Source organism: Eptatretus burgeri, chromosome 13, assembly GCF_056783735.1.
Source record: "Eptatretus burgeri isolate ZD-2024b chromosome 13, Ebu_testis_v1, whole genome shotgun sequence".
NCBI lineage: Eukaryota > Metazoa > Chordata > Myxini > Myxiniformes > Myxinidae > Eptatretus > Eptatretus burgeri.
Window position 1 is genome coordinate 6,901,801 of NC_140973.1, and position 17,615 is coordinate 6,919,415.

Consider the following 17,615-nt stretch of genomic DNA (forward strand, 5'->3'; position numbering starts at 1 on the left):
TTGGCCGCCACGTAACCTGGAAGATGGTCAAAAGGAAACTTTTTACTTCCGATCTTGATGAAATTTGGTATGTGAGTAGAGGTCGATGAGTGATACCCAACGACATATTTGTTTTCCCGGATTTGAGGTCAGGGTCAAGGTCATGAGGTCACGAAAGGTGTGAAAGTCACCATTTTCAAAACCTATCTCGTCTGTCATTTTAGGAGATATCTGGCAACGGTTCATCGATTATGATAGTAAAAAACATTATAGAGATGACCGTCACCCCCACACGGGGGTAATTTTTTTCATTTACAAACCAGCAATGATAAAATTACATTTTCGTAACAACAACCATGACAACCGAGCTGCACGACCAAGCAGACAAGAATCCCCACCTCCAAGGGTGACGGTGGGCGAAAGTCACACCCCCGGAATGGATGATTGATAGGTGTGACGTCGAAGAGAGATCAGAAGCGAATGCATGAGGGAGTTTGGTGTGAAGGATGGGATCGTAACCAAGAGGTGTCTCAAAAGAGAACCAGGGGTGGGGGGGGGTAAGCTGCTCATGGCAGGAGCAGAGTGAGGTTAGTCAGAGTCTCGTGTGAAGGAGTGATCGGAAAGAACAGCGTGAGAAGACACATCGTTGCAGGAGGAGAGAGACACGGTCGGAGACAAAGGCTTGAAGCAGGACAGAAGCAAGACAGGCAGGATCTGCGGTTGAAAGAGCAGGGCATTACGGCTGGCTTTCCTTCGACGCATGAAGAAGACCGCATGATTCTTGTGTTCGTGCTCCTGAGGCGAGTTAGCCCACGTGTGGGACCAGCATCAAAGCCTCGTGTCGAGCCATCGGGGAAAAGAGACAATGCCATTTTGCAAAGCAGAAGATCAACGTCGGTGAGGATGGTCGAAAAAGAGGCTGCATGGCAGTTGAGAGCAGCTCGGCGCCATTGCGGGCGCATCCTCCCACGCAGTGATGAAGCAGTTTGGTGACCTTCAAGCTAATGAAACTCACTCCTGGACCCGAAGCTAAGTGCCGAAATAGAGGAGGTATTTTTTTTTTGTATACATTGTCGAGGCTCGTATGAGAGCCAACACAACACACAACAAGGGTGGTAGGAGACAAGAGGGGCGGGAGAGGGAAGGACAAAACAGTGGGGAACAGAGACATTGTTTTATTCTGTTCCCCTTGTCTGAATTCAAGTCTGTGTGGAGGCACCTCAAAATTATATTGAGGTTACCTCACATCTTGATTTGTTCCATTACAACTTGATTTTCTGTAAAATAAATCAGTATTTATTTAAGTTGCTGGTGTCCGTGTATCTGTAGTGGATGAGAGTAAAACCCCTGTGCTGTGCTACCGTCCTGGTGAAGCACCTAGCTGTTTCTTTCCCACGAGGGCCATAATCTCCGAGAATCTCGGCTGTAAGCCTCCAATGGAGAACTGTTTGGCCATTCGTCCAGGTAGGGGCAAATCCATCGAACTACGACAATATGTTTCTTGTACATTAAGAAAGGGTTAATTAAGAAGTATAGATTGGGGAAAGGATGAACAAGACTATAAATAATGGAATAGATCCAGTGGTCAACAGACAAAGGGAGGGATAAAGTGGGTGCGGAGGGGGGGGGAGGTAATAAACACAAACTTATCTACAAGAGAAATAACCCCACTAAGGGTGCTGATAATACCAGATTCAGACCACCAAAGGGAACATAACAATCGAGGACTGGTGCAGGTATGAGCTGGTCATGACTGCAGGACGCTGATGTAATGTAGGCTGGCACGGCACAGGGTGAAGTGCAGCTCAGGATGAGGGAGGAGAGCTGGAGAGTATGGTGTGAATGTGGGAAGATAAATTCTGCATCTCTCGATCAATCTTTCTTGAATAAGCCATGAAGCAGAGAGAGACCAAGAGGTCGTCCCCAAAAGCGCAACTGCCATCTTTTACGCTCATGCATGGACACAGCCTTTACACCTCTGGGGACCACCTTCATGCACGGCAGTTCCCTTTCATTAGGGCTCCCGCAGCCAATAGGCGGCACCATCTTCCGGGCAATCCACCCTGTGGGGCGGCCCCTCGTAAAAGTGTTCCACCCCTCTCCAGGGCTCCATAGCTCACTTCACCCGTGGACTACAGTCTCCTGGCCAACGGCCCATTGAGATATCCATTTAAATGCGCCAAGCACTTTGCGTGTGCCTTGTGACCAGGTCCACACCTGGCCTCGCCTGCACATGAAGTTTTACACATTACAACCTCACCCTGTTCTGCTCTTTTGTTTACAATAATTACCCCGTGAGTGCACATATTAATTCAACTTACCCATGACAGATCCCTATTGCAGGAGTAATTCTGCACCACTCAAGCACACGGTCAAAATTATTCTTAGAACATTCTATCCATACCCTCCCCCCACCCTCATTCCATGTAACAGTATTATGAAATATTCAAATCAGTTTTTCACTGCATTATTTTGTTTATTTTTTTCTAATTTTTTTAACAATGATCTAAAGCTCATGCAGGAGCTTATGCATAAATCACATGTAGTATAGAATATATTAGTAAACATCAGTGAACTTTTACATGATTTAGGACGACATTCATAAACAATGGACAAACACATTTTGTATATCGGATTTCAATATAGGTTCCCTGTAGTACAAGCCAAGGGTTAAGATGGGAATACTGAAAGATCAACCCTGTTGTTGATCAAAACATGCCACACATCAAGTACAATCAGGTATTAGTTAAACAACAAGAAATAATAATCATAAAAACTTACGGTTTAAACGACGAGTGACCAAAAAGTGTTTTCAAGCAGGTTAAGTGCTCCGTCCTGGGTTCAGGAATATTTTCTTCTGTGGAAAAAATGGAGAAAGCCACAGATGGGCAGACCTTTCAGTGCAAGACAAAGACAGAGGAAACTAGCATCCGTTGAAGACAACGTCTTCGATATCCCCCGCCATAGTAAATGAGGATTAACAAACTTATATTCCCTACGCGTGTGCAATATGTATGTGAAGTTTCCCCTTAATCTGACCAGCCGTTCTGGAGATGTTTGAGGGTTTTAGGGTAAATTCAATATGGCCACCAAACCATGTGACCTATCAATTAGAAATTAACAAACTTCTGAAAGGATGTCTTGGGGAAAGTGTATGGGAAATTTTACCTCAATCTGTCCAGCCGTTCTGGAGAAGATTTTTAAAATTTATTAATTTTCAATCCAAGATGGCTGACGAACCATGTGACCTATGACATCATAAATTTACATTCTGCTTTCAATCCTCCAGTGGAATACGTGTGTGAAGTTTCGTGTTAATCGGATGAGGTGTTTTTCTATCCAAGATGGCCACCAAACCATGTGACTTGTGACGTCATAATTTTTACGATGTATGTAGACATGATGGAAGATGATAGTTGAAAATTTTGGCTTCGTTAGGTTATGTGATTCCAGAGAAAACATTATTTAATATTTTTCTTGAATCCAACATGGCTGCCAAACCATGTGACCTATCTATTAGAAAATATCGAAAGGCACCAGTTCACCACTTGCTTGATACGTGGACCAAATTTCGTAAATATATCTTGAGGGGATTTGTAGTTAAGACGGATGGACGGACGGAACCCATTTCTATATCCCCCGCCAACCGATAATTAGCCACTGTGCTTTGTTTTCAGAATGAATGATTGGTACATTTTTTTACAAAAATTTTTTTTACATAATCTTCAGATTACATGCAGCCAATAGACAAAATGCTAGTATTTCCTTCCTCATTTGTTGCTGTGCTTCGAAGGTCATAGAAGTGATTTTCTCATTTCCTTCGAGACACTCAATGATAATGGCCCATGGAAGACCTAATTGAGAGATCGTCATCCGAGCTATACAATACAGGATGGACATACAAACAAGGTCAGTGTGGGGAGAAATGATCCTGAGTCTAATATCAGGTGGAGTATGGGAGCATGCACCGCAGCAGCGCGTCGCTGCATCCACTTTCCGCCGGTACTCCAGGGGCCTCCGTCTGGCCATCCCACAGGCAGATGCCTGGCCCATCCCCATCTCCTTGAGATGCTGATCAACCTGCTGCAACCACGAGGCACGTGGTCAGCCCATTGACCTCCTCCACTCACGAGTCTCCCTCAGTGAGAGAATCTGGTGAGCAGGATCAGCGTCAGGAAAACGACCCACATGTTAATACAGCCGCAGCTGACGCTCACGGACTATGCAGATAATAAATCTCATTTGAGTCTCAGCAACCGCTAGTTGGTCACAATGTCCGACCAGCAATAACCAAGGACTCTCCGAAGAGATCTGGTACCAAAGGAAGTCTCCATCTCAGAACCCTGGTCATAGTCAAAGTCTCACATCCATTGAGCAAGACTGGAAGCACCAAGGACCTGAAGACTCGGACTTTCGTCGTCCTGCATAGGTACCAGCAGCACCACTCCCCGTGATCCAGTGAATCCATAACTCCCCAGGCCCGACCCAGACCTTGAGTGACCTCTGGCTCACAGCCAGCAGAGACATGAATATCACTGTCAAGGTAAATTAATCTCTCCGTGACCTCAACATCCTCACCACAAACAAGTACAGGCAAGATAGCAGCATCCAAGATGTCATTGAAAGCCTGGATCTTAGTTTTGACCCAGGAAACCCGTAATCCCAGCAGCTCCGACTCCTCATTCAGCACCTCGAAGGCCCCCAAAAGGATATCTGGAGTCTCTGCAAAATCAAGTTTAGAGATCTTGGCATTCCCAAACAATGCACGGCAGCTTGATCTCTAAGACATCCTCCCCTGAATCCAATCCGTACAAGTGCTGAAAAGTGTGCGGGCCGGTACACACCACTGACGAACTCCAATAGCAACTGAAATAAGTCAGAGATGGTATCACCACATCTCACAGCACTCTCAGTTCCAGAGTACAGTTAAGACATCAGATTGATCAGTTTTAGTGGCACCCCATGAAGACCACAAATCCTCCAGAGGAACCGAGCACTCCGGTAGACCCTGCAGTCCTGGATCATCCTCCAGCGACTATCAACGAGCACATGGTCAACCTCCTTTGCCACACCACCAGCATTGGAATACCAAGTCCAGCGGTGAGCCTGTGAGCGCTGAAACCATGAATCAGCCACCCTCAGTCCATGACTTCTTGCAAAGTCAAGGAACTTGGTGCTATTCTGGTTCACATTTCCAGACCCAAGGTGGACCAACAGATGTCTCAAAACCATCCTTATCAGTGCCAGTCGATGCATTCAAATCCCCCAAGACTAGAAGAGTATCTTGCCTGGGGAAATGATCAACCACAGACTCTAGCACGGCATAGAATTCGTCCTTCATGGTGAGATCACTCGCCTTACTCGGTGCATATACAGAGACCAGGGAAACGACACCCAAGGAGTGACGAATCCTTTGTCTCATAATACGTTCGTTGATCGGTGTTACCTCAATTATCATTGGATAATTCCTTAAGCATGGTAACCATTAGAGCGACCAGACCATTCGTAGGTGTAACCAACCACCATGATCTCGCCACTATCTGGTCTCCGAACTTCAGAGTTCTGCAATACCATTGTTCAAACACTTGAGCTTGGATGACAAGAGAGACAGGTGATCATCCTCTCTTGTGGATAGGAAATTCCAGGCACCCACCCGAAGGGACCGCCTCTGTCTTGTGTCCGGTAATGGTGATGGTAACCCAAGGAGACCGCTATCTGGTGTACGACACTTCAGCACCACTCAACCACATCCCACCGCAATCTGACCCTGGATGCCTACTGCATGCTTTTCCTCCCATCATCAAGGAATGGGGTCCCAAACGCTTTGCCTCAATCCCGTAATTCGTTGAGCTGCTCTGCAAAGGGCAGCAGCACAGGAGGTACTCCCATTGAGTGGATTTTCAGTTTTCTTTGCATTTTTTTTGTGTGTGTTTTGCGGAATCAAGTATTTTGGTCCGGTGGCCGGAGTGCAAATCCTGCCACCAACCTCCTAAAAAAAAAAGTAACCCAACTGCAGGACGACATCCGCAGACAGTTGAGCATGAGATATGGAAGGCCGTTGGCTCACAAGGAGCTCCTCTGCCCTTTGACAGGTTTTGTTTTTAATCCTACTAGGTGTCCATATCCATACACCCTCATCACCAGGAAACCTTGCGGGAGAGACGGTTCAGTCACTGAAAACCCGACCATGAAACAGGTTAGTACCGGTTTACATGGCACCTGTAGCAAGTAACAGGTCTAATCTGGCCTGACCTGACAAAATGTGGGGCAGGAAGTCTAATGTGCAGTCAAAAAATTCAAATCAGCATTAAGTGAAAAGGTGATTGGAGTTCTGAGGTCACATCAGGGCATTTGCGATGGTATTTCAATATAAAAATACAAGGAATAACAAAATTTAATGAAGTATGCTCAGCATTCCACAATATTATATAATTACTTACCATCATTTATATCATCTGTCATGCTTGCAGAAATACCTGCTTCCTTCGGGAATGCCTGAAAACCAAACCCAACAACAATCAAGTAATAGTTACAAGACAGTAACAGGAAAGATGCTACAAGTGATTATTGCTTTAAGCAGTAATGATGTAAATTTTTGTGTATAAGCCGCACTATTTTAAGAACAGGAAAAAACAAAAGTCGGAGGTGCGGTTGATACACGGCGATAAGAAATTTGATCACAGGACATGACAAAATTACCTATTTGCAATGCTGAATATCTCATTTCTTTCACTTAGATGCACATTGGAAGAACGTATAAAATGTAAGAGAATGATGTTTCAATCAAGGAGTGGTAAATTGCAAAACAAGTCGTCTCAGTAATAACAGTCCTTGTTGACTCACTTCTCTGCTTGCGCTGTGCACGTTTTCAGTGATTGCGTTCTTTGAGTATTGTAGAAAATAAAGCAGGTCATTTCAGAAACCCGTTAATGATTTGTGGTGCTGTCAAAATTTTGTCCGATTGACTGACCCACTTCGGACATGATTGACATTCACTGGTCTCATAAAAATGTTGTCTGAAACAAGTGACAATCTTCTTTGTTGTATACAATACTTTCCTTGATCGTCCTGCGAGCCGACGGGGAAAGCCCGCTTCGGGTTTTCAATAGGTGGCGCAACTTTTGATTACACACTCAAAATGGCACTATAATGCGACTTTAACACCAGCCAAAGAAAACACCACTTAGCCTGGCAGAGGATAGATAACCAAGGAGGTTGAGACAAAATATCATCATTTGTTCTATCCTGTCCGAGACACCATGATCAAGATGTCAAGACTTTTCTTCACTGCTGCCTTCAAGCTCTCGGTGTGCCAGGATGCAGAAGAGTTTGGTGACCGGGAGGAAGTACGGCTTGGATGAATCCAACGTTAGGCATTGACAGGCATCTAAAACAACCTTTAAGAACATCCCAAGAAAGAAGAAGGCGTTAAGAAGCAAAACAACCAAGTGGCCGTAACTGGAGGACAGGGTCATTGCTCGGATTCGTGAGAAGTGGTCGAACGGGGCAAGCCATATCGACACTTGTGCTGAGACTCAAGGCGAGGAGCATCGCTGATGCAGCGGGCATCGGAGACTTCAAGGTCAGCACATCATGGGCTATCAGTTCCTCACCACACCCACGTCATGCAACATCTGCCAGCCAACATCTTGGATAAGATAAGGTTTCAACAATTCATCATTCGACTTCACCGGGAACATGGCCTTCCTGCGACGCATCAAGAATGCCAACGAAACCCCACTTACCTTTGATATCCCGAAAAACACCACTGTGTCGGCGAACGGTGTCAAGACCGTGAGCATCACCATTACCGGACACAAGAAAGAGCAGTTGAACATCATGCTCGAGTGCACCGTCAATGGAGGGAAGCTGCCACCATATGTCATCTTTCAGAGGAAGGCACTCACCAAAGAAGTTCCCGCCGGGTGTCATCGTGCATATCCATCCAAAGGGTTGGATGGATGAAGAGCTCGTCTAGGACTGGCTTCGTTTCGTGTGGAGCAGGAATGATTGTGGACTTTCCCAGCGACGAAGCATGCCCGTATTGGACGCTTTCCAGTGCCACAAGACAGAGCAGACAAAGACAGTGTTCTGACGCAGCAATTGAAAAGCTTAAGCATGAATTATAAGCTAATACTAAAAACAAAAGGCCCTTTTAAGGGCCACAAATGGACAAGAAAGAATGTCAACATGAACTAAAGCCCCATCCTGGTTGTTTCTTTCTTCTAGATGCATTTCTTTCATTGAAAAGGATGCAAAATTAGGGTGTGGATTCTACACAGAAATTAGTAATTAATTACTAATTTGCCTCATCTCTCACCATAAGAAATTCAGAGAGAAGTAATTTACCTGGATTTGCGGTAATTAGTAATTTGCATGAATGGCAATTAAGAAAACACCACACCATGCATGCATTTCTCTCCCAAACAGAGTAGCTGTCAATACCCACAATAAAATTATATTTTTGGGTGTTTGGGGAAAGTGGATGACAAGTATCCTGAGACGATCCCTGGGAACTTCACTCAATTCCTAAAGCTGAAAATGAGATTTGAAGCTTTTAAATGAAAGACAAGTCCTACTAAATTGGTGGGGCATAACTGTCAGTAGTCTGATGGCCGAGCATACCTTCAATAACCCCAGCACGCTACACTACCAGTTGTGACTTACTGGCAAGAAGACTCGTGAAATATCACACTTTTTGGCGAAGCTATCAGTTTCTAAACTGCCCACAGCCACAATTGTCGGTTAGTGGGTCAGGCAAAAAAATTGAAAACAAGGTCTTCATCTTGGAAATTAGAAAATTCATAAATCATATATTATTCAAACATTGGTCATCCATCTGCAGTTGGTCTAAATCTTCATAAAGCTTAACAAATAGAGTACATATCAGCATTGCAGTGATGAATAACAACTGCTACATATGAATGAGGGGATTCAGTTTGTGGAGTTTATTGTGAATACAATGTCTATCCTATTACATAGTACACTCAAATGTGCACAAAACAACCAATCCATGTGCAATTATGAAAGTATTAAAGCAAGGGGAAGAAAAGCATTACAGCAAAATTAAAATGTTTGTAATTACCGTTCTTTTCTGCTCAAGCACATGATGGTCCAAGTTATCAACTTCATCTTCCAGCTCAAGATCTGAATCTCCAAACTCTCTTTCCAGCTCAAGATCTGAATCTCCAAACTCTCTTTCCAGCTCAAGATCTGAATCTCCAAACTCTCTTTCCAGCTCAAGATCTGAATCTCTGATCGGTTTTTCAAGCTCAATTTCTGAATCTCCAATGTCTCTTTCCAAATTGGTGCTCAAATGTTTGACGTCTCTCAGCTCCACATTCGAGTTTTTATCTTTCTCTTGACCACAGTCAAAGTCTCCAACAGTTGCATCTTGATCCCAATCAAAATCCACGTCCAAATCATCCACTTTCCCATGTAGCTCCTGGTCTGATTCTTCATTTACCCTCATTTTTGCCCTGACTGAAGCACACGTCTTTGATCCTGTTATTGCAGCATCATTCTTCAAATTAATGTTCTGTCCACGAGAGCCCCCCATTGATGAATGCAAATTATATTCACCCCTCTCAACATGTATGAGCTTTTTTGCCTGAAGAGTTGATGCTGGGCAGCTCAGTTGACCGATGTTGCTCAAAAAGTTGTTCACAGCAGATTTTGCCCTAATAAACACGAAGAGGTAAACACCAAATGTGTTGACATGTGATAACATAAACCAATTGATTAATCTGTCATTGGAGAGATGCATTTCTATAAAATATGCCAATCTCATGCTTTATTAAAGAATTATAAATATCAAGGCCAAATAAAGAGGTAGAAACCCTAATAATCAGGGCAATAAGCTTGGTGTTGGCTTAGTGGTTAGGGTGGTGGCTTGGGATCCTAGGGTCCTGAGTTCAAGCCCTGTTGGGCCGCTGAATTAATACACCAGGAGGTTGACTCTCAGCCTATCATCCTTCCGAGGTCAGCAAAATGAGTACCAGTGCACTGGTAAGGGGGACACTGCATCAGCAGCATAGCCACATCCCAACCAATGATGCAACCAGCAGCCACAGGCTGCACTCGATAGAGAGATCAGGGCAATAAATAAATAAAGAGTTTTTGTCCGGCTACCTCATAAAGTCCAAATAAACCATGCGATAAAATACACCTTGGTATTTTTTAAACAGAATTGAACAGGGAACAATCTTTCGGAACCATAAAATCTGATATGCACAATGATCGATGCAATCTTTATTCAATTATCGCATTTTGTAAATCTTTATGAATTACATCATTATGATTTACAAAATGAAGAGTTATCGATGAGAATAAATAAAAATATGTGGGGTTTCTGCATTGTGGATGCCATGCTATTGCTAAATTAGTACATATAGTCAGGCAGCTCAGACCCATATGTTTGAGTTACGAGGACAGAGCGAACAAAAGCAACAAACTTTCTTCATGTGCTTGTTATACCTATACCTTTAATATTTTGAGAGGTGCCACTTAATCAAATCATGCCTTCATGTATGTCAATTTATGCAAATCACAAGTATTTATTAATATTTAGTTGAAATTGCAACTTACAAGCTCAAAAACTGGATGTAGGAAAGACTTTCTGCCTGTTGATCATCACAATTCAAAATCATTATTAAATTAAATTATCTGAAGTTATATTTTATGATTATGTGAGTTTATGCAAATTATAGGCATTGTTCATGTATTTACAGGTATTTTCTTGAAAGTCTAAATTACCAGCTCTAAACTTTATGCAGTGAAATATTTTCTGGGTGCTTCACATAAATGATTTAATTCGCAGTTAAAAATAAATTCCCCGAGGATACATATGTATGATAAGAACAGTACAAAAAAAAAATTGAACGGGGGGGGGGGGTCTAGGGAGAAACACCAAAGCAGGGTTGAAGGACAAAATACAAGGAGACTTGGACAAACAACGGGTGTGGGAAGGAATGAGGGGCAGGGGAGGATGCATAGGGTAGACAAGATTGACACACAAGGAAACTCTCAGAAGGAAAAACTGGAAATTTTGGAGGGAGGGAGGCTTGGGGGTGGGAGGGGTTAACGGGGGTAAAAAGATCATGTGTTTGGATTGGGGATGATCTGAGATGGTGGTGAGCAGCTGTCTTGAAGACTTGGAGGGAAGAATGAGATTGGACATAATGTGCAAGTTGGTTCCACGGGCAGAAAAAAGAAGAACAAATGGACCACTTGAACTGAACCATTGCTTCTAAAGCCTACAATGTACTGCTCAAGTGTGGCTACAAGAGCACGAGAGGCTGCATTGAAGGCCAAATGGAGGTGCACCGAGCTTTGTAGCTGTAAATGTGAAAAGTAGATTCCCAGAAGGCATGTCAATTTGCTTTTCAGTTATACTTAACCCCTCTGATAGTATTTGAATGCACTTCTCATGAGATCTTAAATTTGCAAATCCTCCAAATGCTTGTTTTTTTATTGATATTAACATCTTTGAAAAGTTGATGTAAATTAATTTGCTTATTTTATTATGTATCGATGCAAATTGTACACAACAAAAAAGCAGCCCACACCATTATTATCCTGAGTGTAAAGGTTTAAGCTTGCCAATCTTAGATCGATGATCCCAATTTTCTTTGTCAGTTACACATGCATATCGAAACATCAACAAAATACTATACATTTATATTAAATTTGCATAAATTTACATTTGAAATTAACTAATACAAATGCAAAGCTTGCAATATGAAAGCTCTGAATAGACCAAACATATCCAGTCCAAAAAATAAAAGCTGACAATCAAATAATTGATCATTTAACAGTTCATCATTTAATAGTTAACTATTAATAGTTAATAGCAATACCCTTGAGTACTCACCTGGTAGTGGCTGGATAAGATAATCAGGGAACCACTGGTAGGCATGGATGACCCACAAAATATATAACAGAGATGAAAGTAAATACGTATGGAATACGTATGAAAGTAAATACGATGAAAGTAAATACGTATGGAAAGTAAATACGAAATGCCAGTGAATATGCTTAAAATGCATATAATTTGCATAAATTATCATTTAAAAAATAGTAGTCAATTACAGACTTTGTGGCACCAATGGTAAAATTGTTGTCGATATAAATGAAATCCAGGAAAAAAACAAATGGTGCTTTTGTATGGTCTGTCCCCATAATTCAGTTAAGCTGCCTGACTAATAGAATATTCTTCTTGGGAGATAGAAAAAAACCTACAAGATTAGATAAAGCAACATTATGTTCTACAGAGAGTCTGACAAGAGAGAAAAATATTGGATTGTTGAAATTGAATGTGCGGCATTTCAAAAAGTGCAAAAACAATTGCCACAAAAAAAAGAAGACATTTTTGAGGATGCTAAGATTACTGAATAAAATGCAAGGTGTCTATCTGAAGGCAAACAAAGAGGGATTCTAAATTCAGATGTCTGTGATAAAAACCATGAGTGAAATTGTAAACAGTGTTCTTCCAAAATTGTGCTTTTTACTATTGAGGAACACCGATGAAATGAACTTTCCTTACCGATGAAGAATCTCTCTGGACATTTGCTTCATGAGGTCTGCCGTACTGGTGGTGCGCAAGCCAAAAGGTTTTATGGGATCAAAATCCTGCTGTTTCCCAGCATCTGCATCTTCTTTCTTCCTCATAACCTCAAGCTTCTGATATATCAGCAAGCCAGCCTGTTGGGAAAGGTGGGAATGAGATATGATCGTATAAATCACATATCAATTAATCTGAGACTGGAGAGATTTATTGATCACGAGAGTCATGAACTTAAAGCAATACCCTTGGGTGCTCACCTGGTAGTGGCTGGATAAGAAAATCAGGGAACCACTGGTAGGCAGGGATGACCCACAAAATATATATCAGAGATGAAAGTAATTATACTTATGGAATTTTTGTTTTCTTAATGTCGTGAACAAACTTTGGTACATCATGGGTGATAAAGAAAGGTTGTAGTCAAGTTCCATCAAAATTGTATGTGTGGTTTCAGAGAAGAAAGCAAATACATATTCTGGGGGTCAACCCCCATATAATAACCCCTTAGACCTCAATTTTTTTTATGTCGTGAACAACTTCAGCACATCACGCGTGATGAAAGTGGTGGTTAAGTTTTATCCGAATTGTGTGTATAGTTTCTGTGAAGAAAGCAAATGCATATTTTGGGGGGCAACCTCCGTAGGTCCACCAAGGGCCCATTTTTTTATGCCATGAACAAACTTTGGTACATACACGGTGATGAACGTTGTGGCAAAGTTTCATTGAAATCATATATGTAGTTTCAAAGAAGAAGTTGCAAGTATTTGTGGATGGACAGACAGACAGACAGAGCGCAATCCCATAAGCTCACCGGAACTACGTTCCAGGTGAGCTAAAAATTAGGTCAAGGTCAAAAAACTTATGTCAACGCTGCATATTATGTTTATTCCATTATTGGTGCAAAATTTCATTCAGAGAGTCCCACCCGGCTCAGAGATACCTCTCGAACATTGGCAGAAAAAAAGGAAGAACCTAAAAGGTAGTTTAGTACTCCTTGGGGTCAAAGAAAAATCCGAAGTACCATTAAAAACTAGGGGCATGAATTGTAGTAACAAAGCCTACAACAGAGAAAAGGCTCCCCCTATCCTATAGGGGTAGGCTTAATGATAATGTGCCAAGTGCAGGGACGACCGCAGTTGACAATGAATAACCAGGTGCAATAGTACTTTGGCACAATCATTCGTTAAGACGTGGTCACGATAATTGCCCTACGTCGTCGCACCAAATGTATTTTTTTGCATATTCATTGGAGTCTTACTCTACAGTATTAATATTGTGACGTCCACGGGACTTGAACAGTCTCGCCAACGTAGAATGAGCCGAAACGATGGAGGCGGTTTATTTATTTATAACCCAAAGATGGCGGTTTTAATCGCTCTACCGCAAACGGGACGAGGAAGGTGGCACGAGTCGCTTTTCACTGAGTTGATAACGTTTATTTCTCTAACTAGAAATAACAAGACTCGGCAAGAGGAGGGATCCGGGGCGATTCGACGGGATGGTGGTGTGGGTTCGGGCGTGGGGAAAACACAAACAATCCCAATGGATATACAAATCTCAAACCCTCTAAGGCGCCAGGTACACACACACACACACACACACACACACACACACACACACACACACACACACACACACACACACACACACACACACACACACACACACACACACACACACACACACACACACACACAAAACGTAGCTGGTCCTGGTGGTCAAGCTGGCCCGTGGTGTAGACGCAAGAGTCCCTGGATTGGCGTCGGACGAGCTGGCGTTGCGCTCGTCAGGGGCAGGAGACACCATGGTGCTGTCGACCTCCTGGTGTCGGCCCAAGACCGCTCACAGCCGCCAGGGAACCAGTTCTGGTGCCAAGTCGCGAGCAGGAGAGGGAGGCAGGTCCACCCGCCGTTCAACCCAGTACTCCGAGCCAGCAGAACCCCAGAGCCAACCAAGGTGAGGCACGAGGAACAGCAAGGCCACGAGACACGATGAAAACAGGATCGAATCAGCGCAACAACACAGCACGCTCCCAGCACAACAGCCTCCACCAGAACGGTTTCTGTCCCGATCTTCTTCCTCTTCGCCTTTTCCCCGAACAGAGCCTTTTTATCCTCGAGTCGTCACTTCCAATCGAGCCGTTTTATTGGCCCACCGCCGTCGCCTTCCGCCAATCGTGATCACGGGGCGGAGCCATCCGCAGCACTGTCCTGTGACGTCACGGCAAGCCTCCAGGGAATACTAAAAGGGGTTTACGCAGACACACTTACCCTATCCCGTATCCCTAACTAATTACGCGACAATTACCATTTCCCCCTTGAAGAAATGGACATTTACGAGACAACTTATCACCACTGAATTGCTACTTATTACATTGAGATCCTGGTAAACTTGAACAGCATGGCATACCTAATTAAACATCCTAATTACCCTTTGAATGCATACCTCCCCCTCAAACGTAACAATATCAATATATGAATACATACATAAGCATCCTTCGCTGCATAAAGTTGCTGCTCATTACTGAGAGGAACCTGCTGCCAATTGCTGCACCGCACATCTCCCTTCGACAATGTAGATCCAAGAAGGAATTGGGTCAACCCAGCGAGGCTCCAGCGTTGAGCACAGTGAAACTGGAACAATGTGCAAGATACAGTTTTAGCACGTAGCCAATTTGAAAAGTCTAGAGATTGCTTCTAATGATTGTGAGGTTATTCTTTTTTACATATGGGGGGAGAAAGGAAGGGACGTCATACCTGCTCATTAGTCAGTTGCGATAAGTTCACAGTACCACGCATCCGGATCCCAAAGTCTCGAAAGAGCTTGTCCGCATCTCCATCAATTTGAACACCCACCTTTTTAATTGCTTCATCAGAGAGCAGCCGCTGGAGAACAGAAGGAAAACCTGAAACAAGATTGAAAAAAACAAGGTTCATTTTAGTACAGCAAGGATCAAGGGGCAAAGAACGAGAGCATAAACGGCTGAAATAATAATATTCCTGAAACAACTTGGGTCACCAATCAATATTGGGGTATTTCGACTTGGATAAACCTTTGGTAAGATTAAATTAACCGGGAATGCACCACGGCAACGGTGGGCCAGATATTAATTTCCATTCTGCATATGGAACATAAATTCCGAAATCACTAGTCTATAATCCGCTGTATCTTGTTTTCATGTTGCGAAGCGTGGTGTCTGTCCGTGCATTTGTCTATCTCTTGTTTATGGCAGCCGCTTCCCATGCTGCATTTCAAAATCTGCTGATTGGTTATTATTATTTATATATATATATATATATATATATATATATATATATATATATATATATATATATATATATATATATATATATATATATATATATATATATATATATTTTGAAGTTTTTGTACGTTTGTCTGCACGGGCTAATTTCCTGGACGGTGACAGATAGGAGGGAACCTCTAAAACAAAAAATGTCAGGACAGGCCGCGGGAAGGTTATAGTCTCGGTGGCGAGGCCCCTTGGCCCGGGGGGGGGGGGGATTTTAGACGGCAGTTTATATTTAATGGCATTTTACGGCCACGGCCACTGTGAAATTGACGCATACGAAATTGAAAAAAATTCACACATACGGATTAGGATCACCTACATAAGTGCACCAAACCACGCCTCCCTAGCTTCATTTGTTTACGTACAAAAAATTAAGGTTGGATACTTTTTGAACACACCTCGTATATATACATTACGATGGCCATGTGGCTGGCGGCGTCCCGGGCAATGCCGGGTGCATTCAGCTACTATATATATATATATATATATATATATATATATATATATATATATATATATATATATATATATATATATATTTGAAACATGTGGAGTGTGACGAGTATCGCCCCAATCCCCATTGGACATAGTCCTACACCAAAGCGGCACCTGTAACCCAGAGGACTCGGCCCAGTGACTCTGTCAAACAGACAAAGATTACATGGTCAACACCAGTTAAACATCAAACGGAGCCACCTATCTGGATTTTGGACTTATTTGCCCGCATCAGGACGGCATACCGATAAGTATCGAATCAATGTTGACCACATTCATGGTTTATACATCAGATGCTTGTCACATTCCACATATTTCGATTTACCGGCCAATCACACCACGTGCCTTCTGGTTGCATAGTTTGCATGGGTGGGAGCCACTACCGGATTTAGCGGTGGCCAGGTGGGGCCATGGCCCCGGGGCCCCCCACAATTTCGATGACATTTTGAAAATCCCTTGAAAATGTGCTTCTAAAGTTTTATTGTCGGTGAATGAAAATTGTAAACTCTTTGTAAGGATATCTTTTCAAAATTGTCCGTCATTGTGAGGGTCCTTTTCAAGCTTTGGCTTTTTCAAGCCGTTTCTTCCACGGTCCACAGAACGGATCCAACGTGGTCAAAAATTCCCGGTGCAAGCCTCGGGCATTGGGGGCCCACATTCGGATCTTTTTTTGGATCGATCATCGTTGCTTCGGGTGGTTGAGCGTGACCAACTAATTACGGCACTACCCGCAAGAGCCCAGCAAGCACAGATGGAATAAAGAGGTCCAGCCAGAGGAGAGGTGAAAAGGTGAAAGTCGACGTGGTAAAACTAGGCCAGGCCAGCACAGCACACGGCCGGCAGGGGTAGTATTGTACACACTGAAACTGCGGCTGGCAGGGAACGCTGTCAGTACCCTGCTTACTGGCGCGCACAACACAGTAACACGGTGTGACTTTCTATGTTCCAGGTTTGTGAAACATACTTGTTAGAAAGTCTTTGCTGTTTCACCATATGTATGAACGTTTGGTACTCTTGTGCCCATGAATGTTTCATGCAATTTATGAATACCATGTTGGTGTCGTGCAAGCCTGTAATTCTTACTTTCTTGGCGTTTTTCCACCGGATATGGTGAGAGCTTCCGGTTTCTTGTCGGTTGGTGTAAGTGAACCGTCGCCATATTGTCTTTGCTCGCTGAGCGAGACTCGTTATTCGTGCCATTATATTAATAAACATTGTGCAGAAAGGGAACGTCGGTGTCTCTTCTCATCCAAACTGTTTGATCAC

At 43.1% G+C, this 17,615-nt stretch overlaps 1 protein-coding gene across 1 annotated transcript in view; it reads right to left on the reverse strand.

The window, feature by feature from the left end:
* Positions 1-17,615, reverse strand: part of WRN (WRN RecQ like helicase) — a 115,384-nt gene that overhangs the window by 75,510 nt on the left and 22,259 nt on the right. The window contains 6 exon segments of the mRNA XM_085850958.1: positions 2,761-2,836; positions 6,420-6,474; positions 9,065-9,659; positions 12,524-12,681; positions 15,028-15,174; positions 15,298-15,446. Coding sequence (XP_085707084.1) covers positions 2,761-2,836; positions 6,420-6,474; positions 9,065-9,659; positions 12,524-12,681; positions 15,028-15,174; positions 15,298-15,446 — 1,180 coding nt within the window.